Source organism: Mesocricetus auratus, unplaced genomic scaffold (genome assembly GCF_017639785.1).
Source record: "Mesocricetus auratus isolate SY011 unplaced genomic scaffold, BCM_Maur_2.0 Super-Scaffold_4256, whole genome shotgun sequence".
Lineage (NCBI taxonomy): Eukaryota > Metazoa > Chordata > Mammalia > Rodentia > Cricetidae > Mesocricetus > Mesocricetus auratus.
Genome location: NW_024429182.1, coordinates 57,735,630 through 57,758,117, shown reverse-complemented (window position 1 = coordinate 57,758,117; position 22,488 = coordinate 57,735,630). Strand labels below are relative to the sequence as shown.

The 22,488-nt window shown below is 47.7% G+C and overlaps 1 protein-coding gene across 2 annotated transcripts in view; it reads right to left on the bottom strand.

Annotated features, from left to right (window-relative positions):
* Mob2 (MOB kinase activator 2) overlaps positions 1 to 13,513 on the bottom strand; it is a 52,005-nt gene extending 38,492 nt beyond the window's left edge. Inside the window, exon 1 of one of the 2 annotated variants that reach the window (XM_040751328.1) lies at positions 13,454 to 13,513. In XM_040751328.1, coding sequence (XP_040607262.1) covers positions 13,454 to 13,476 — 23 coding nt within the window. In that variant the 5' untranslated portion in view covers positions 13,477 to 13,513. Of the gene's footprint in view, positions 1 to 11,671; positions 11,772 to 13,453 lie in introns of those variants that run through there. The other variant, XM_040751338.1, reaches the window with a different exon arrangement.
* Between the last annotated feature and the right edge of the window lie 8,975 nt (positions 13,514 to 22,488).

The following is a 22,488-nucleotide window of genomic DNA, read 5'->3' as shown; positions in this document are numbered from 1 at the left end:
TGCCTGCCATTTAAGCTGTCCTCTATCCTGCTCTAACAGGTCCAGCTCAATGATACAGCCTCTTATGCACTCCCCCTACCCTCCCTGTGAGGAGGCCACTGAATCCTCACACAGATCCTAGTCATTGGTAAGCTCCTATGAGGTCTGCTGTTGTAGAGTGCAGCAAGCCAGCAAAGCCTATCATGTGCAGACCCCTAGCCAGGGTGAGACGCTCCCAAAGAAACCTGGCTAGATATAGTCACTAAGTGGAGGCATACTGTCCCACAGGAGTCAACGGCCTACCCTGGCTGTCACAAGTTCTTCCCTCCTTCAGCAGCACCACTCCGCCAATTACTAGATGCCAGGCAGAACAGACAACAGGTGAATTCAGGCTATGTAAGTAGCGCTAAGTATCCAGACCAAAGACAGAAGCTCAGGAACTTTTTTTTTTTTTTTTTTGGTTTTACGAGACAGGGTTTCTCTGTATTGTTTTGGAGGCTGTTGGTCCAGCCTCGAACTTACAGAGATCCGCCTGCCTCTGCCTCCCGAGTGCTGGGATTAAAGGCGTGCACCACCACCGCCCGGCCTCAGAACTCTTCTTAAATGGGCAATCCCAGTACCTATCTGTAGGGGCAATCCCTGATCTTGTTAAAGCCCTGGGGAGATGACACTTGAGAGGAGCCATATGGAAGTCAGAGGATCTCTGCTTCAAGTCACAAATCTGCCAGGCCAAGCCCCAGGCAGAGTAAATACTAAATCAGACCAGAAACAGACCCCATACCACCTGTATAGCACTCAGGCTGGATGGTGGATTCAGACCACATGCCCATCTCATCCACTGACAGGCACTGGTTGGCAGTACCCTTGCTGAATGCTACATATAACATGTTATTGCCTTCTACAGCAGTAGGGATGTGATCACTTCTCATTCTAGAGCAGTGGTTCTCAATCTTCCTAATGCTGTCATACTTTAATACAGCTCCTCATGTTGTGGTGACTCCATACCATAAAATTATTACTTTGTTGCTTTTTCATAGCTATAATTCTGCTGTTATGAATCATAATGTAAATATCTATGTTTTCTGGTGGTCTTAGGTGACCCCTGTGAGAACCGCTGTTCTAGAGTAAGAATAAGGGGCAAGGTTTAGAGTTTCTGCCAGGCCCATGACTACTGCCCTCACAGCAGTGGTAAGAAAGACAGAGGTTCAGGTCTAAAGGCAGGGTGAAACAAGGGGGTAACTATCCCTCTTCACTCCCTGCAGATGCTGAGAAACAAGCTCACAATGAAGGGCAACTATTTCCCCAAGGCAGACTGATAGAAAATGCACAAGGGAAGGAGTTCCTGAAGTGGGCTCAATCCTAAACAGGCCTCTGTGGTTCCAGTGGCACCTCCATCTGGCATGTGGTCCCATCATAACATGAGATATCTCCTTTTAGAAGAGTGACTAGGAGAGCAATGGGCACAGCAGCTGCTCATGACCTATTTGCCTTGCACTGCTATTGCAGTCACAGGAACCTGGAGGGAAAGTAGAGAGAGGAAGAAGAGAGGGAAGACATAAGGGGCAGGAAAGGCAAGTAGTCACACCCTGCCTAGACTGGGACAAGAAAGGGAACTGGGGCCTTAGAGAGGACAGCCAGATACCTGGATGAAGCCATGCTGAGTGGACTAAGCAAGCCAATATAAAAGGAGTCTATCTACATTAGGCTGAGAGGCCAAGTTGAGGGAAATAATAAAAGATCCCAAAGGAAGACACCAGGAGGCAATGACCCTAGCAGGAGAACAGAATGAAGGGTAGATTTCATGTAGGAAGTCTTCCCACCAAAAGACCAGAGCAGGTCAGCATGCAGAGGCTGCCAAGTCCCAGAGGCGGGGGAGGGGGGTGGGGGGCACTGGCAAGAGACTGCTATACACATAAAGGAAGGTCTTTTTTAAAGCAGTTCACTAGAAACTGAAGAGATGGCTCAGTGACTAAGAGACTGGCTACTTTTCCAGAGGACCTAGGCTTGATTCTCAGCACCCTGGTGGCTCACAACTGACTGTAACTCCAGTTCCAGGAGCTCTGATGCACTCTTCTGGCCTCTATAGCACCAGGCATACATGTGGTACACAGACATACATCCAGGGAAAATACCCATACTCATAAATTAAGAAATAATTTAAAAATTGTTAAACCTTCCACTAAGAAACAGTCATTTTGATAAAAGGCAAAGCCCAGGGACAGACAGGCAAGAGATGGAGAAGACTCCTATTCTCTGATCAACATGGCAGCTTCTGTGATTCCCCTTGCTAGTTACTGAGAACACTAGGTCTTGAGTGCTAGGATCCATCACATCCTATGACAGCATACAAGGACAGTTCACAATGTCATGGCAAAAAGAAACAGTAGGGAGAGTGGATCAAGCAAAGAGCCCAGCCACACTGCTGAGGACAAACTAACATGAGAGTTTGTCCCTTCTATCCCCAGCAGTAAAAAGCTCAGATGTCAGGCCTCAGAGGCTCCCATTGTTTACAGCAGAAGTGACCCCTACAGACTACAACTGCAGTCACAGACCAAAAGATACTAACTAGTCACTTAGCAATGGGATTAGGTATCAGGGTATCTAGGAAATCTATCTCACCCGGCCTGGAGGTCAACTTGAAGCTACCCTGTCACAGAACTCCACCCACCTGCCAAGGAAAGAGGTGTTACCTTGGTGATCCTTAGTATGTTTTGACCAATCTCCCATTGGAGATAAGAACCAAGGGTTAACATGACCAACAATAATCTCACTTCACCGAAAGACCAGTTCCAGCTCCCCAGCCCCCCTCCAAATCTGGGTAGATGTAACTCTGATCACCAGAAGCTGACAAAAACACTGCTCTCCCCTTCCAGTCGTTTGCCTGTGATGGAAAGTTCCCCCAGGGAGGACAGTCCCAGAGCTACAGAACCCAGAGTAGGGTCTAGGCCCAGAAGTTAACCAAAAATCCCTCTGTCCCATGAATATGACTTGCCTCTTACACCTTCACCCCATTAATGTTCAAAACAGCTCTGCACAGGCTTGGTAAAGGCCAAACCCCAGCAGAACCAACACAAAGCCACCCTGAGTCCTAGCTCCAGGGGTGGCAAAAAGCAAGGCTGTTTTTGCCAGCTTTCCACTTTGGAAAACAGTTCTTTTTCAATTTAAAAAATGTTATTTATGTTTAGCCTTTATTCTTTTTAAAGGGTTAAGGATATTTCTGTTTAATGGCTAAAATGGCAAATGCTAAAAGCTACAACTCACCCAAATCCAGCTAAAACTTAGAGTCTAAAGGGGTCCTAGGAGCAAAGAGTTTGAGAATGCTGCTCTAGGCCAAGGATGAAACTTCATTTAAGAAGGGCTACACTGGGGAAACATGCTCTGTAGACAGCTAGCACCAAGACACTCAAGAAAGCAAGGCCCTCTTGGGACTCCCTGATGGAGGCAGCATAGGTGACCTGGAAGAACTAGGCCAGGTAACATGAAAACACCTTGTCTGGAGAGCAAAGGTTCAGGATCAACAAGAAGCAGCAGCAGCAGCAGCAGCAGCAACAGATGAGCAGTCCCCCAATCCTTGCCCCATCTGGAGTTGCTGAGCCATAATCACAGTCAGAGATGCAGAGTCAACCAGGCACTTGTCCCGGGAGCTGCCATAAGACATACACTTACCCTCACTGACTGTCCCTGTCACAACAGAAATAGTGAGTACAATGAATAGACAGCTGCGGCCTCTGCTGAGAACAGACACTGCTTCAAAGAGATGTGGCCAAGAGCATCATGGAACGAAGAAAGGGGGACTCTGGAGAGGACTTCCTTTGCTGATGGCTTTGGCAAAGCACAAGGAAAGTCAAAGCCAGTCTATAATGCTCCTTGTGTATAAGCAAAGTATAAATTATAGCCATGAAACAGTACAGTGATCTGAAGGACCTATGATTCACCCAAACAAGGGTTAAAAATAAAGCAACAATTTTTTAAAAAATTCTATCTGAAAGGGACTAGGAAAATGGCTCAACAGTCAAGAACACAAACTGCTCTTGCAAAGAACCTGAGTTTGATCCCCAGCACCCACACCCAATGCTTCATAACATCTTTTAAGTCTAGCTTTTGGGAGATTTAACTCCTCTAGCTTCTGTGGGCACTTGCACTCATATACACATAGCTACATGTGTGTGCGCACATGTGCTCATGCACATACACACACACCCTTAAAAATAATAAATCTTTTAAAAATGTATATGATGTTGGGGATGTGACTTGGTTGGTACAGCACTTACCTAGCATGCATGAAGTTCTGGGTTCATCCCTCACAGGGTATAAACCATGTGTGGTGGTACATGCCTATAACCTTAGCACTCAGGAGGTGGTAGCCCATTGTAGACCAGCCCAGGCTTCATAAGACCCTGTTTCAAACCAACCAACCAAAAAGCCAGCGAGTAGTGTCTGCACTGAGCAAGTGACAGACTTTGTCATTATTTCCTAAATAATACAAACCTGCAACTATTTACACAGCAGTTGGACCTGTCATATGCTAGAAGAAAATCTAGAGATGATATATAGTACATATGAAGGTGGCTATGTTCCATATAAATATACTACTTACATAAGAGACTGGAGCATTTGAGTGGCTTGGTACTGAGGTGGTCCAGGGGCCACTACCCTCAGGATACTGAAAAACAACCTATACAAAACTATAAGTTCATAGTGTCTCTGATAAAACATTATAAGGGTTTTTTGTTAGTTTATTATATTTCATACAGGTTTTTTTTTCCTCATCAAAAAACTTAATAATAAAGTCAGGCATGCTCTCAGACATTTACAATTCCACTACTCATGTGCTAAGGCTGGTTGAAACAAGACCTTAACTCTAAAAACTAAAAAAAGGAGATGGAAAAAAAAACCTAACTTGTTTCCTGATACATGTACTTGTTTCAATCCACAATATTCAAAAGACAGTTGCCAAATCATGAGACAAAATAACTTTCCCATTATCCCCTAGAGCAGTGGTTCTCAACCTTCCTAATGCAGTGATCCTTTAATATAGTTCCTCTCATGCTGTGGTGACCCCCAACCATAAAATTACTTTTGTTGCTACTTCATAACTGTAATTTTGCTACTGTTATGAACTGTAATGTAAATATGTGATCTGATATGCAATCCCTGTGAAAGGGTCATTCTACCTCCAAAGGGGTCATGATCCACAAGTTGAGAACTGTTGCCCAAGAATGTTGTTCAGATCCCCCATCCTCCAGTCACGTCTCCCAATCCCTTTCCTATTCAAGGGATAAAAGAGCTAATCCAAAAGTACTCCCATTAGCTAAATTTGGGGCAATTCACTCATCAAAATAAAAAAAGAATAAAAGTAATAAATGATAAAGACTGCTTGATTATAGTCTACTGAACAAGTCTACAGTGACCTAGGAAAGGCAGCCCAGGCAGCCCTTCTATGCAGATGTCCAGTCACCTTGAGTTCAGGCATCTTCTCAAACCCCAGACTCTCTACTAAAATTACTCTCCTGCCCTACATCCGCCACACCCCAGTTTCCTTCCTGTCCCCCTTAAGTAGCAGGCCACTTTCCTCTATTCATAAAGCACTTAACTTTGGCAGCTCCTTGATTCCACTATAGTCTCTGGCTCATACTCTGTATCTCACAATACCAGAGCTCACACAAACTGCATTGTCACAAATGGCATCAAAAGAACTGGCTAAGGAGCAGAAAGGCAAGTATGCTGGGTGTACAGTGGCTCCCACTGGCCTACAGAAAACCCTGAGACAGGCCTGGGGACCCAGCCAGGACTTGACAAGCTAAGCTGTGTGTCACACCATGCCTAGACTAATTTTACATTCCTGGGCTTGCTCCCAAGGCCAGCCTCAGGCTCAGACATCACTTCCTTGGGGCCACTTGGCACTGTCAGGCCTTTTCAAAGACTGGGGACACAGCCCCACAAGGTGAAGGTTGGAACCTGCAGCAGGGACACTGCAGTCCAAACCTGTCGAGGGCTGCTGAGACTGTGTCCATTCTGCTGGCTCAAGGAGGAAAGGAAAGGAGTGCCACTGAAAAGGCAACTGAGAGAAAGTGTCTGACCTGAGAAGGCCACAGGCAAAAGCCAGAGGCCAGGCCTTCCCTCCTTTATCCACCTGCCCACCATCCATGACCTATGCTCGACAAGCCCATACATACATAGAAGTGAGTACTCATGCCTTCCTGACACACCAAAACAACGAAATACTTCAACCAAAATCACTGGGTCCAAAGTAGAACACAAGATAACCACGTGGACTTAACTATTGATGGCCCATGACCTTGCCAGGGATTCGTCCACTAAGGATTGTGGGAGCAACTGGATGAAAACTGCAACCCAGATAGTCACGCATTATAGCAAAGGGAACCTTCAAAGAGAAGAAAACCAGTAGGTGTGGTCATGGTCCATGGTACAGACACTGGCAATGTCAAGTGGAGGGGCCACAGGCCACATGAGGCCGGCCTGAATACCCTATTGAACAACCTCTTCCTCCTTTCTTTAACCTCTTGTTTTTATTTCAATTGTTTCTACTTCCGTGTTCCCAGGCACCATCCCATGAAACTACAGTGAACACCAGTGGGTGTGCCCCAGCTGAGAAATCCTGTGCAGAAAGAAAAACAAACAGGAGGTAGGCACAGAATGGGAGGAACTTCTGGCAAGATGTGGAGGAGCAGCTCACACCTTCTTCTGCCAGACTGGCCCACAACAGACAGGGTACACAGAAATCCCCAGCAGGAAATGCCTAATGACTTCATCCCAGTACTCTTTGAGTTACCCAGTAGAGCAGTGGAGGGCAAATGGTGCCCACTAGGATCTGAGTTTGACCACCCTGCCAACAAGCTGAGCTTCCCTCAGGGCTGTACAGCATGTCTACACAAACACAGGAAGTGGGGTTTGAGTGTTTCTGTTTCCATGGCCACTGCAAAGAAGACACAGGAAATGCTGGGCTACCAGGACCACTGATATGGGTGTTCCCCACTGAGTTGGCCTTCAATACGTGCTATACCAGATGACCATGGCAGACCACAGCTCCTCCTGAGAGGAAGTCTTGCAAGTTAGTACACGCTCAACTGTCGTCCCATAGGCAACAATGATAGCAAGGTCTGGAGGCAGCCTGGGAAGATGCCTTGCTGGGCAGGTATAGAGTTTGGCAGCACCAAACAACAGCTGGATTGAGGACCCAGTAAGGAAAGTAAACACTGGCTCAGACACACCTTTATAGAGAAGCACAACCATGCCATCCGACTACACCTGGCCAACAGAGAGCTTTTCTCCAACACATCACTGGCCTAACCCTGCTCACTGCTGGCCAGCTTCAGGATGCTTGTGCATTAGCTCCTAGGGGACACTATGCAAACAAGAGAGAAATGAAGTGTTCAGAGTGTCCTGAAGTACACAGCACTCATGATCACTCTTTTTTGGGGGGAGGGGCACAAGAGACCAAAGCAAATACCTTTACAAACCCAACCCAGATGACTACCTGGGCAGCCCCTCAGGGAAAGAGGCTATTCCTGAGGGTGTTCCTAGAATCACATCTTTCAGTGGGGCCATCCACTAGAGAGCCTGGCTGCAAGAGATGGCATCTCCATCATACCTTTAAGCCTCTTGCAGGCCTCTCCACTTGCTGAGCCACAACCCTTTAGGAAGATCCCTATACTCTGCTTCACATACCACACTCACTCATTCAGATCCTTGATACTTCCATTGTGTTTGCCTATCCTCTGCCAGCCTTGGCATTCAAAACACTGACCTTGGAGCCATTGGAAGCCTTACCCTCACAGAGGTGGACTCGTAATACTTGGCTGGGGAAGGGAGTACAGTTCACTGTCCTAAAAGACTAGGTAGATTACAGCATCATCAGTCATGACTGCAATTTTCCACAACCACCTCTACCCACAGGTAAAGGGAGAAACAGAGCATGCAAGTCTCCTCACAATGCCTGGTAGAGCAATAAATGGACACAGTTGCTGACACCCAACACTGAATCCATCACAGAACAGATCTCATGACTCCATTTACACACTACTCTGGAATAGAGTAGACTGATGCTGCTTCTTGTGGAGATGGAGGCGCGCAGCAACTACAGTGCTATTCAAAGAATAACGGTAATATTCCATATTGGGCTGAGAGTGGAATGGTAGGGGGCTTGCCCAAGATGCTTAAGGCTGTGGGTTCCACCCCTAGCAACACACACACACACATTTTAAACTAAATTAAATCATGGTCTTTGTAACAAAAGTCTATAACTTTACTAAAAATGACCTAATCATATACTTAAAACAAGCAAACTTGGTGGTATATAAACCATACCACATGAGGCTGTTCAAACAAAACCCACAGACTCTGGCAAGCCCCATCAGATGTCAGTCACCAAAAACACTCTCCCAGGAGATAAAGCCTTTTATACTCATGCCAACCTTGAGACACCTACACACAACTGCTCAGAATACAAGGCAGCTGAAGGCTGTTCCAGAGAGACTGGAAAGCCCTGAGGCCATGTAGTTTTTACTTGTTGGCTGAGCAAGAGCAGACCTTCAAATGTACATTGTACACATGGCCAACACTGGGTTTCATCTCTTTCTGCCTGCACTAGAGAAATATAAAGGCCCCAAAGCCTGAACAGTAACAGGAGAGCATGGCTGAGAAGGCACCTGCAGCTCCACAAGTCAGAAACCCTGGAAAGAAGCCACAGTGGCAGGCTGGAGAGGGACTACTAGGAAAGGCAGAGGTTCAGCAAGGGTTGCTAGGCAAGAGGGTCAATTCACTATCATCAGTGGGAAGAAGAGAAAGTATGTTCTTCTGACTCCCAGGAGCTCAGCAGCTTCTGGACTGCTGTCTGCTACGTAAAATCCAAAGTGCACTCTGACCTTCTGCTTAAATGCCTGCCCAACAGGCAAGATTCAAGAGTTTCCTAAAGTATCACACAGCATGTTGAGGTTCCCTCCTCCTAAAGTATCACACAGCCTGTTGAGGTTCCCTCCTCCAAACCCTGAGCAGCTTCCCTTGTGTGTTATCCTATTCTTAGTTGTCCAGATCAGAATAAAAATTCACTATAGAAAAGCTGTAACCCGCCGGGCGGTGGTGGCACATGCCTTTAACCCCAGCACACAGGAGGCTGAGTCAGGGGGACCCCTGTGAGTTTAAGACCAGCCTGGTCTACAAGAGCTAGTTCCAGGACAGCCTCCAAAGCCACAGGGAAACCCCGTCTGGAAAAAAAACAAACAAACAACAACAAAAAAATCTGTAACCCTTTCTATAAGTACTAAAGGCAATCTGACTATATAAACTGCTGAACAAGAAACTCAAAGCGTCTCCAAGCAGAGGAAACCTACAGCACAAGAGGCGGCTAAGAGCCACACCTACAGCATTCTCCAGAAAAGTCCCAGCAGGTCCACAACCAAGTCCCAACGTGCCAAACTCTTGCTCTGGCTATCCCAAGCATGTTTCCCTGCAGGGCCTCCCTTCCTCCTGAGCAGCTGAATGCAAAAGATAAGGTTGTGAGATGCTCGCAGTTCCAGCTTGATCCTCACCCAGCTAAGAGGAAGATGTGGTTTTCCACTTGGATTTTTGTAGACAACTCTCCAGTTCTAACAATTGCTGGAAGAAAACACTACTCACACTCATACGTGGTCCACCCAACATGAATCAAGTCAACAAAACCTTTACTTTAAAGCAAGCAAGCAAACAAACAATCCTCAAAACACCAACACTGTATTCTAAACTGTTCATAGACAATGAATGGTCTGAATTAAGAAAATGATGAAGACACAGTAAAAGATGATAAGTTTCTCCAATTCTTCCAGATGAAAAGCTAGTTAAAGAGTTAGCTGCAGATAAAGCTCCAGTCCCGAGCAAACAATGGGCATTTGGAAGGAAAAAAATGGCTTCCCTCCCTATTGACCACCTTGCCAGCTCTCACCCAGGGATCAGAATGTGTGAGTGTGAGTGTGTGTGTGCGCGTTGCATGTAGTGGGGAGGGGGGATCTCTGAGGCTCACTCTGAAACTTTCATGTCTTCCTACTTTTAGAGCAATACTACGGAAGAGGGATGAGGAATACTGGGGCTTCTTGCCTTTATCTTCCAAAAACACCAAGGAGGAATTGTACCTGACCACTGGGAAAAAATATTTCAGGCAGAATTGTTAAAGAACTTAGGCTGCCAATATCCGTTATGCAATCTGTGACACTTAAGAACATGAACATAAAGATAGTTACCCTGCAGCCAGATCCCTCTTTAAAACTCTCCCCTGCCCTTTGCAACCACATCTCTATTTTTGACAGTGAGGCTGAGATTCCTTCCTTTCCTAAAGGCCCCCAAAACAGACGAAGCTCCCAGCTATACTCTAGGGCCTGGACTGACTCCAACCTAGGGTAAGAGATAAGGGCTCAACTGTCCTTTCCCACAGAGCTCCTTGCTACCAAGGAGTCACAAAGACCAGTGCCTCCAAAGGCTGATGATGGTTAATGTCTGCCTGTTTGCAATGATGATTCCGTCCACAAAACAGTCCTCCGTCAGTTTAAAGACTGGCTTCTGGTCAGTCTGCAGGAAAAAAGCACCTGCCACACATGAGCACAGGCCTGTAAAAACAACACATACAGCAGTGGGCAGCTTCTTCAGTGACCCAGCAGACAGATCCACCCACATCTCTTGCAATGAAACCATATTTGCAGGTAGGCCAAATTCTCTCCAGTTTTGGCCCTCTCCACAAATGCACAAAGGGAGAGTGATCTGGAATAGGTTGGACTTTAGAGACCTTGAAAATGACCAGGATATATCCCCTGCCAATGCTTACTGTAAGCCAAAACATGTGCTAGCCCTTATCTCAGTTTATCCTTCCATATACCTGCACTGCACATTCCATCGCTTCCATCTAACTTGCTTCAAAGCAAGTCTAAGGAGTAGCACACAGCTAGTAAGCAGAGGGGGGCCAGTGAGAGTGCTGCCTCTTGGAGAAACCAGATGGGCCTACGCCTAGTCCCCTGTGTCACCCACACTATTACCCTAAGTGGCACAATGTGGCTCCCAGCCTCCCTTGGTCTCCTGATTATCCCTGGGGAAGCTTGTCCTCTTGGTCCGCCCTCTCCCTAGGCTGCACGCACTGGGAGGTCAGAACCGTCTCAGTCGCCTCAGTCATCCTGAAAGTACCACCACTTATGCTGCCCTCCGCAATCTCCCGGTTTCTAACTTTAGGGTCCCGCGCAGCCCTCGCACTGCCGAATCCAAAGGCGGCATCTCCGTGGCCCGGCATGGTTACGTTGAACCCGCAGCAGGGCCGCGGGCACTGCCACAGGGTGGAGGACCGAGAAGCTGGCAGAGCGCGCGCGGCCAGGAGCGCTCGCCTCTCACTCTCCTCAAAAGTAAATTGGAAGAAAGTCATTTGGGCGGAAGAACTTTCGCAGGCCCCGCGAAGACCGACGGCCGACGGTGCCGGGCGCCCGACTCGCAGCCAGTCACCCCGCGGCGAGGGGCCGCGGCCTCTCGGGACAGCGCCTTGGGGACCGGGCCTCGCTCCCGCCGGCCGCCCTCCCACCCGCCCGGCCTCCCGGCGACCCGCGACAACTGGTCGTGCTCCCGAGCCCCCGCCCCTCCTGGAGCCAGCCGCCCGCCGCCCCGCGTTCGCTACGTTCGCCACCGCCCCTCGCAGCGCCGCGCTGCGCCGGCAGCCGCCACTCACCCCATGAGCCAGTCCATGGCTGCGCGGGGCCCGCGCCTCGCTCGGCCTCAGCCCCGCCGGAGGCCGGAAGTAAACACTCGATGGCTCCCGCCCGCTGCCGGAAGTGACGCGCGCACGGCTTGCTGGGATGCGTAGTCCCAGTGGCCCCTGCGGCCCCACCCAGGAGCAGCTGTTCTGCCCTGCCAGGACCTCGCAGCAGTACCGCGAAACTCGGGATCCCGGATGACTGCCAGCAATCTGGAGAGCTTCGGGATCCCCAGAGTGCGTGTAACTTCAGAGCTCCCCGGAAACCCAGACTGCGCGGAATTCTGGAATGCCCCAAACTCTCAAAGTGCCCATAACATCACAGTGCACTGGACCCTGGAGCACAGCGACCCCGGAGTAGCACATCCTGGAGTACCAGGACTTCAGAGTGCCTGGATCCCAGGAGCGACCCTTACCCCCACAGTGCCAGAATCCACGAAATGCACAGACCTCTAGGAGTCTGAAATTCCTGGAACCTGAGTATCCCTGACCTCAGTATCCCAGATCTGGAAGTGCCCAGAAGTGCCTGGAACCCCAGAGTGCCCCCAGCAAGTATGTGTCCCTATCCTCTGCAGAGCCTCATCCCTGGATGTTTACATCCCTCATGCTGCCGCTTTAACCCTATTGTCATCTTTTGCCCCACTTAGTGCCTCTGCCCAGAGCTGTTCTGACCACACCGCTGCTTCTGTGTCCCCTCACTTTGCTGGCTGTTCCTTTTCACCCCAGCTGTCACGCATGTGGACATGCTTGTTCTCTTGAGTCCCCCGTTGTCCCCTTGTTCCATGAGCTGTACCTTCTGGTTCTTGGGTGGCCCTCTATGATCCAGATACCCATAAGTCTTCTCGTGGTCCTGGGTATCTGTCCTATTGGCTGCTCTTTCCAGAGCCTGACCAGTACCAGGAACTCAGTACCTGTGAAAGACTGACTCTCCATTCTCCTCTTCACTGAGGAGATGCTTCCAGGAGCACAAACTTAAGCAGAGGGATCGCAACAACCGAACTCACTAGTATCTTCAGTGGGTGTCATGAATAGCGGGCACCGGACAGATAATACCTTCAGGACAGCTGTCCATTGTAATACATATACTTGAAATGGTAGTCACTCTTCCCCAAAACCATTCCAGGGTGCTGGAAGAATTCTGGTCTATTCCTCCTTTATAGCACAAACTGTCAGTCACATGAAGGGGGTGGGCAGTGGTGACAACTATTATCACCAACAAATACCTGAGATGACAGCGGGCGTTGGTGGCACACACCTTTAATCCCAGCACTCGGGAGGCAGAGGCAGGTGGATCTCTGTGAGTTCGAGGCCAGCCTGATCTACAGAGCGAGTTCCAGGACAGCCTCCAAAACAATACAGAGAAACCCTGTCTCGAAAAACCTGAGATGAAACAGGGAGGAAGGAAATATCTAAAGAGGGAAAAGTTACCTAAACAAGACTATATCAGGAGGAAATCAGGCCTGTGCTCTCCTCCATTTCCATTCCCACAGGTGCCTATGGTCATACTGAATGACTCCCCCACCCCCATAACCACCTTGCTTTTAGCCAGCCATCAGCCATCAGCTGGTTGCCTTACAATGTTCCCTGGTCCTCGGATTCTGAGGAGCATCAGTCCTTAGTTAAGTCAGCCTATTTTTGACTGCCACCATCTCTCTCTCTCTCTCTCTCTCTCTCTCTCTCTCTCTCTGTGTGTGTGTGTGTGTGTGTGTGTGTGTGTGTGTGTGTGCGCGCGCGCGCGTGCGTGCGCGCGTTTGATACCTGCAGAAGCTGGAAGAGATCATCAGATACTCTGGAGCTGGAGTTACAAGTAGTTGTGAGCTACCCAATGTGGATGTTGAGAACTAAACTTCAGTCTTCTGGAAGAACAACAAGCACTATTAACCACTGGGCATGTCTCCAGCCCTCCATTTCCTTTTCATTGTAATAATTCAGTCATGTGTTGCTTCATAATGGAGATATATTGTGAGAATTTCCTTGTTAGACCATTTCATCACACAAATGTCCTAAAAGGCACAAACCTAGATGGTGTGACCTTTTATACACAGGCTGCACAGTGTAAGGTGTTACTCCTGAGTAAAAAGGCTGTACAGTGGGTTAGCATAAAGGTGGAGGGGGGACCCTGGATGTGGAACCATGGCAGATTCCATGGCCGGCGAGGGTGACTGAGATGAAGGGACAAACATGCCAGGCAGACAGAGCTTAAATGAAAAGTTTTATTAGAAAAGGGAGGGAGGGGGAGGAAAAAAGAGGTGAAGAGACACAGAGATACAAAAAGAGGACAGAAGAGAAAAGGGAGACAGGAAAAGTTCTGTCTGCCCCAGGGGAACAGTGGGAAGGAGAGAGCAGGGAGAGCAGAAAGAAGAGAATAGAGAGAGAGAGAAGAGCCTGAAAGAGAGAAAAGACAGTGCAAGTGGGCAGAGGTCTTTCTTTTAAAGGGGTCCTTTGCACCTGCGTTCGGACTCATGTACTCATGTACTCATGGAACCCTGGGCTGACCAGGTATTGCCTGAGTGCATTCTGCCAGGTGGCAGGGGCAGGCCAGCATAATGCCTGAATACTATACCACAGTGTGTTACTGCACTGTAGGTAACTGGAACACAGTAGAGTCTGTGTATCTAAACAGATCATTTAAACCAGCACCACCACAAACACAAGTGATGGATTATATAAGATGTTGTAACATCCCTAGACAATAGGATTTTTCAGCTTGATTAAACTCTTATGGGACCACCATCATATATACACTTCACTTGTGTCTACAAAATTATAGATCACATAAACAGACCATCTGAGTTGGAGCCCTATGTCCCAGTGGTAAGATGTTCAACCAACATGTAGCACTCTTTCATTTAGGAACTGAACCCAAGGTCTTCTTCATGCTAGGCAAGTACTGTACTACTGGGCTATATCGCCAGACTCCTTTGTTTTCAGATACAGTCTCATTGAGTTGACCAGACTTGCCTTTTCTCTTCTTGCTTCAGCCTCCCAAGTAGCTGAAATTAAACGCCTGAACTGTAAGGATGGCTTATGCTTCTCTTTGGAGGTAATGTTTTCCTTTGCTTTCTTGCTTGTTTGCTTTTTGTATGTGCATTCATGTGTGGTTTTTGTTTAAAACTAATGTTTTATTCTTTGTCAATTTCACACACCTAAAATTCATCTTCATATTCAACTAAACCCCCTCCCCATCCCTTAGAGCCCCCTAATATTTCCCCTCTCACCTTCATGTCTTCTTCTTTAACAAATAAATAAATTGAGTGCTGGCTGCATGAAAGTGTGTGCCTATGCATTGGAACATGGGCAACCTACCAACAGCCATACTCCAAAAGAAAAATGATTCTTCCTTCCCTAGCAGTCATTGATTGCCAATAGCTCCTCAGCTAGGGGTACAGCCTCATGAGCCCTTCTCCTGTCTGTGCTGGAATGTTGACTGGCTTGATCTTGCGCTGAACATTCATAAATGCGATGACTTTGTCACTTCCAGGTCAGTTAGACTGACCTGGACTTCATTGCATAGCCCAAGATGGCCCAAATTTGCAGCAACCCATCTGCCTTAGCCTCTGAGTGCTAGGGTTTATATTTACAAGCCACCACACCAGGTTAAAGCTAATGTCTTGGTATTCCCAGACTATGGGAGCCCCCAAATGTCACCCATGTCCGAGTTCCTAAACTTTCCTGGGGTATGTGGTATTATGGGATATTTGTGCACTGTGTGAAAATGTATTGCTGTGATTAGTATAACATAAAGCTGAACAGCTGACGGCTAGGCAGGAAGTATAGGTGGGACTTACTGGCAGAGAGAGAACTCTGGGAAGAAGGTGGGGTCACCAGCCAGATATGGAGGAAGCAGCATTAGCAGTATGGAGAGATGAGGTAACAAGCCACATGACAATGCAGATTAAAATAAACGTATTAATTTAAGTTATAAGAGCTAGTGGGACAAGCCTAAGCTAAGGCCACGCTTATTAAGTCTCTGTGTCATTATTTGGAAGCTGGCTGGTGGGACAGGAAGTCTTGTTACAATGTGGTGGTTTGAATAAGGATAACCCTCATAGGCTCATATATTTGAATACTTCGTTACCAGGGAATGGAACTTTTTTGTTTGTTTGTTTGTTTGTTTTTCCAGACAGGGTTTCTCTGTGGCTTTGGAGGCTGCCCTAGAACTAGCTCTTGTAGACAAGGCTAGTCTCAAATTCCCAGAGATCTGCTTGCCTCTGCCTCCCGAGTGCTGGGATTTAAGGTGTGCACCACCAACGCCCGTTTGGGAGTGGAATTTTTTAAAGAGATTAGAAGGATTAGGAAATGTGGCCTTGTTGGAGTAGGTGTGGTGTTGGTGGTGGACTTTGAGGTTTCAAAAGCCCATGTCAGGCCTAGGTGTGAGCTCTCTCTCTCTCTCTCTCTCTCTCTCTCTCTCTCTCTCTCTCTCTCTCTCTCTCTCTCTCTCTCACTCTCACTCCTTTCCTCCTTCTCTCCCTCCCTCCCTTCCTCCCTCCCTCCCTTCCTCCCTCCCTCTCTGTTATATATGTGTTAGTGCCTAGTCTTTCACAAGTTCCTCAGCTCAAGGGTCTACACATGGGATATTATCTATGTTATGGAATTTCTGTAACATCCTGAACATGCTAGGACATGTCTGTGTGGACATAACTTGAAGAGAACAGCATTTGAACTGGTTTACTTCTGAGTCAAGATGGTAGGGACAAGAAGTTCACCCATTCAAGAGATAGCATGCTATTTTTGGCACACTTTATTTATTGAAGTGGGGGTCAAATGTTGGAAATTTAATTCCCAGGATGGTGATGGGAGGTGTCAGAACCTTTAAGAGCCATTTTGTAGGGGGTCCTTTGACCCTGCTCTGAAAAAAGACTAAGGTAATTCTTGGAGGCAAACCTGGCCCTTCCCAGCTCACTCTGCCACTGGTTTGGGATTTGATCACTTGTTCCTACACATGTTCTCACCATTACTGTATACCATGAGGTACTATAGCCAAGGAGGACCTGTACCAGAGCCTGCACCATGTTTACACAAAACTGTGAGCTAAACAAACCTTTACAAAGTTAACCTGAATCCAATATTTTTTAATAGTGACTAAAAGCTCATTGATGCTGAAGGGATCAGTATTTAGCACAAGACAGCCTGAGACCAAGTTCTCTGCACAAAGGAGATTTATTTGCCCCAGAAGGATGAGGGACAGGGAATAAGAATCAAAAACAGGAGACAGAATGAGGAAGAAGGGGAAAAGAACAAGGGAGAGGGGAAAGTGATATTTGTCCTAGAGGGACAAAGGATTGTTTGTGTATAGAAAAGAGACAGACTAGCCCATAGGAAAATGGCAGTTTATAAAGATAAAAGAGGAAGCCCCATGTTAAGTTGAGTTGGTTTGTTTTTATTGGGCATGTTAATTAGGGTGGCCACAAGGGATTTTTTGATTACTGAACTTCAATAGTTTGTTAGCTGGACCTTGGTAGTCAGCCTCAGGAGGAGGAAGTGGCCAAATAAGAGAACAGACCTTGGTGCCTAGCTTTAGGAATGTAATCTAACAGTTTTTTAGCAAGGCAGAGGGAATTGGGGAAGGGCAAGGCCTGCCAGAGCCATGTTTACAGTGCTCAGGCTATCTGGAATCCCTTCAGATGCACTGATAGATTGTGGATTAAAGCTATTGATATGCCAATATGATTCCCCACATCTGGGGAAACAGCTACAATTGGACTCATTTATGTCTTCCAACTTATGACAATCCCATTTATTAACATCACTCCTTGTCCAGTTCAAGGATGAAAAACAGGAGTAAAACTGTAATGCTAGAAGCCCTCTTCTGTATCTGTCAGAACTGGGAGAGTGATAGCAACCTCTGGGTTTCTCTGGAGATGACATTTTGGGGTTTGGCTTACCATTTTACCTAGAAGGTGGAGCATAGGGCTTTCCATGTGGTCCTGCCTTCTTTGTACCCACCCATTCATCATTAACAAGCTTAGAGTGTCAAATACACAGGCCCTTATAAGGTGCTTGGAAAACAAAAGTGGAAAAATACACATAAATCTTCCTTGGAAGAGCAGTTGGCTGGTTGGCAGGAGTACTAATTGATGAGAAAAAGGAGTAATATATAGTCAGGAAATAATGGGCACACTGGAGAATAAAGCCACTGCTCACAGAGGGCAGAGAGTGCTGGCTGTTTAAGATTGATGCATGATGTCAAAAACAAAACAAAACAAAAAATTGTGAAGCCCTAGCCGGGTGTTGGTGGCGCACACCTTTAATCCCAGCACTTGGGAGGCAGAGGCAGGCAGATCTCTGTGAGTTCGAGGCCAGCCTGGTCTACCAAGCGAGTTCCAGGACAGCCTCCAAAGCCACAGAGAAACCCTGTCTCGAAAAAAAAAAAAAAAAAACCAAAAAAACATTGTGAAGCCCTGACCCCAAGTACCTCAGCTCATGACCATATATGAAATGGGAATTGGAGTATATTCACTGAAGATGAGGTTACTGTGTAGTAGAGGCCTAGTCCAGTACCCTTATATAAAGGGAAATTTCATTTGGAAGAGGGGGGTGTGATAACACCACCAACACCAAGACACAAAGGAACCCAATGCATTTGTTCCTCGAAGCTCAAGTGTCCTAGCTGGTTTTGTGCGCCAACTTGACACAAGTTAGTTAACAGAGGAAGGAGACTCAGTTGAGGAAATGGTCTCCATGAGATCCAGCTGTAAGGTATTTTCTCAATTATTGATCAGTGGGGGAGGCCCAGCCTGTGGTGGGTGGTGCCATCCCTGGGCTTGTTGATCCTGGATTCTATAAGAAGGTGGGCTGAGCAATTCATGGGAAACAAGCCAGTAAGCCACTCCCCTCCATGGCTTTTGCATCAGCTCCTGCCTCCAGGGCCCTGCCCTGTTTGAGTTCCTGTCCTGACTTCCTTCAGTAATGAACAGCAATGCTGAAGTGTAAGCCTAAGAAACCCTTTACTCCCCAACTTGCTTATTAGTCATGGTGTTTTGTTGCAGAAATAGAAATCCCAAGACACCTAGGGAGGGACCAATCTCTAGAGCACTGAAGACAGGACTTAAAGCCCTCAGAGCTAAGACAGTATGTGCCTGCACTTATAAACAACTTGTTTGGTGGCACATTGTGATGGCAACCTTGGGAGCTAACAGACACAGATCTGTCCTAGATCCACCTCTGTTTCCACATCCCCTCCCTCTGTCCAGTTTTGAGGGGTCCCTGGGTCAGGAAGGGAGGCGCTAGGTGTCTGCAGACTAGGGCCTGGTCTCCACCCCATACTAGGAAGTCCTCAAGTCAGGACCTATGGGTCTCTCACCCCCAATCCAGGTAGCTGTTCCCCTGTGGGGTGGAGGACTGAAACCTTCAGGATGACACAAACCAAGTGGCTAGGTTTTCAGAGGATAAGGGTGACCCCGCCCCTGCTCTAAGACACTTCCTGAGTAGACACTTCCTGAGTTTGCTGGGTCCTCTCCTCTCACAACTCAAGTTTGACTGCTCCTTTCCCTGGGGTCCATTCCCTGCCCTGCCTCACCGGGAGTCAGAGACATAACCAGGGTGGGGTGCAAAGCACCTCCTCCTTTTCTCACTGCCACCCCTACGGATGGGGATTTGGCACAGGGGTGGATCACGTGACACACATTCTCCTGCCCTTGAGAGACTGGGGACAATGGTTCCCTCTCACCTCGGAAGCTGCTGTGTGCTTGGGACTGTCCCAAGTGAAGCAGAGGGCACCCACAGCTGTTAGTGCCTGCTGGACAGGAGAGAAGGCCCCTCTGTTCTCACCACTCATGAAGGACAATATTTACTTCATCTTCTATAAGTCCGGGGATCTGTTTTGGGGAAGAATTGTGGAGAGCCAGACCCCTGTGGGCTGCAATGGACTGTGACCTCTCTTCTCCAGCTTTCCTGTGGCTTCAGTCAGCACCTCAGATGTCCCCCCTGTAGCCCATGCTGTGCCTCCATCATATTCTCATGCTGCTCTAAGCAGTGATTCTCATGTGGAGACTGAGGATCCCCAGTGGCGAGATACTTACCTATGTCAACTCAGGAAGGGAGCTGAGATTCCAGGCCACATGTTTCCATCTTCCTATGCCATCCTGCTTTCCAGGGAGACTTTCTTCCCCAGGCCGAAAAGGACAGTCATGGTTGCTACCCACAGAAGCAGCTGGACAGCAGGATCTTGGCCCAGTGGCAGAGGAAGGGCTGAGATGTCTTTAGGGACTCCTGTGTCACCCTCTGCAGAGCATACACACACACACACACACACACACACACACACACACACACACACAAACAAACAAAACCTTTTGTAGCTCACAGGGCATGTGCTCTGCTCCTGGGCTAGCCAGAGCTCAGGGTGGGGCGTGCTCATGAACAGGAGTCATTTCCAAGTACTCACTAGGAGCTTGGCGAATGCATCACAAGCAGGCCCTGGGGCAGCCTGGCATTATACTCCATGTAGGTGCAGTCGAGATACCTGGCTGAGGTAGCACAGTAGGAGGTTGTACCCAGGCCCCAAACTGTGTGTTGTGCTGCCCAAGATCTCGGAAGCAGAGGCCTGCATCCTAGATGTAACTGGCCCTGTTCACCAAGGGCCTGCCTGACATCTACAGGGAATCATAGGAATCATTACAGTCCCTGCCAGCCAAAGTCCAAATGAGATAGCATGCCAGTCAGCATCTCTGTTTCACATCTTGTTCATTTAACAGGGAGCCACAGCATCTGCAGAACTGGTAGGCCCCTCAAGAAGCATGATGTACAGCCGGGCGTTGGTGGCGCACACCTTTAATCCCAGCACTTGGGAGGCAGAGGCAGGCGGATCTCTGTGAGTTCGAGGCCAGCCTGGTCTACAAGAGCTAGTTCCAGGACAGCCTCCAAAGCCACAGAGAAACCCTGTCTCGAAAAACCAAAAAAAAAAAAAAAAAAAAAAAAAAAGAAGCATGATGTACATCAAGTTCTCTGTTCCCTGAGGCCATTACAGTTCAACTCAAGAGCTATGCTTGCCCCTGAAACACTGGTTGTCACTCCCAAGCTTATGTTAGGCTGGAGAGTCCCTGAAGTGACTGATAGGGGATTATAGGTTTTCTTGGGAATGTCCTAGAAAGGATCACAAACTTGTTGACTTCAAACAACAAAAATAGATTCTCTCCCAATCCTGGAAGCCAGAAGCATGAGGTCAAGGGACTATAGTGGCCCCTTTCTAGCTCCACTAACTCCTGGCATTTCTCTGCTGCACATACATAGCTCAACCTCTGCCTCTGTCTTCATACAATGCTGAAGCTTAGAGGCTCTATATATTAGTAAGGGTTCTCTAGAGAGAACAGAATTGGTAGAATAAATATGTTAATAAAATATACTAATAAACATTAATACATTTATTAGAATAAATATAATATAAATATAATTAAAAAGGGGATTTATTTGATTGGCTTATATAATCTGGACAAGGTAGTCCAACAATGGCCAGGCTGAGATCCAGGTTGATGCTCAGTCTACAGGGATGGATGACTCAGCCGTCTAAATCTGGTGCTGAAGGTCTGGAGGATTCCTGGAGAGTTTTCAACCCTTAATGGAAGGCCAAAGTAACTGGGTTGTAGTATCAGCAAAGGATAGCAGTGGTCAGCAGCAGCAGCAGCAGCAGCATAGTCGATGCACTCATAAGCAAGGAGCAAGGCAGGCAGGCAGGCGAAAGGAGCACTGCATTCCTCTCGGTCGTCTTTATATCTGGGCTTCTGCTGGAGAGTTCATCTAGCCTGGGGTAGATCTCCACACCTTGATTAATACTTCCAGGAAATATCCTCATAGACTTGTCCTGGGGTTTTTCTCTTAGTTGATGTTGGTTGCAATTAGGCTGACAACCAAAATCAACTATTATAGGGTGGGCGGGCAAGGGAGGGGAGGCACTCAGCATTTCAACTAAGTGTGTTGAGCTAGGCATAGCCTGTGCCTCAGCAAGCATGAGTACATGCTATTCAAGCCACTTCTGGGAGATGACCCACTAAGATGAGAGCAGGAAGAAGCCTTGGAGGAAGCCCAAAGACTGCCCTTCTCCATGTTGATTAACCAGGGCTCACTCTAGTCCATTTCCCACCCCCATCCAATGAGCCACCAAATACGAGGGAATCTGGGGAATCTCCGGGGACACATCCCTGGGCCCTTCTCCTTAGGTCTCAACCTGAAGTTCTGGGTGGGGCCTGAGGGTTGTGCATTTATAGACTTTCCAGGAAATGCTGAAATGGGGATCCACAGGGCCACATGACCACTATTGGTTTCCTTTAATCAACCTCCTGCTTACAGCTTCCACCAGAGCTAGTGATGGAAGTTCAAGTGGTCCAGGTGGCTTTCATGACCACAGCTACAGAATGTGCATACAGCCACACTCCAGTGTTTATTATTGGTTGGCTTATATCCCTCCTAGATTCATATCTGGGTCTAATGCTTGGGACCTCAGAATGTGATCTTTCTGAACTCAAAGTCCTTAGCCATATAACTTATATGAGATTACTTTGAAATATGTGGGGATGTTAATCCAAAGGTACTGGTGAGATAATGAATGGTTCCAGGAGCCCACTGCTGCTAATGAGGCCCAGGGGGTTTTCTCTCTCAGTACTCCTCCATCCACTAAGCAACAATTGATTTCTGACTTCTAGTCAGAATTCAGAAAGAAACTCCAGTTGTGTAAGCCACCTAGTTCATGAGGCATGTTATAGAAGCCCCAGGAAGCACACGATACCTTAGAGAGAAACTCTCAAATGCCAGGCAGGCCCTATTGGGTATGATGGGTGGAAACAGACTCCCACCCCAAG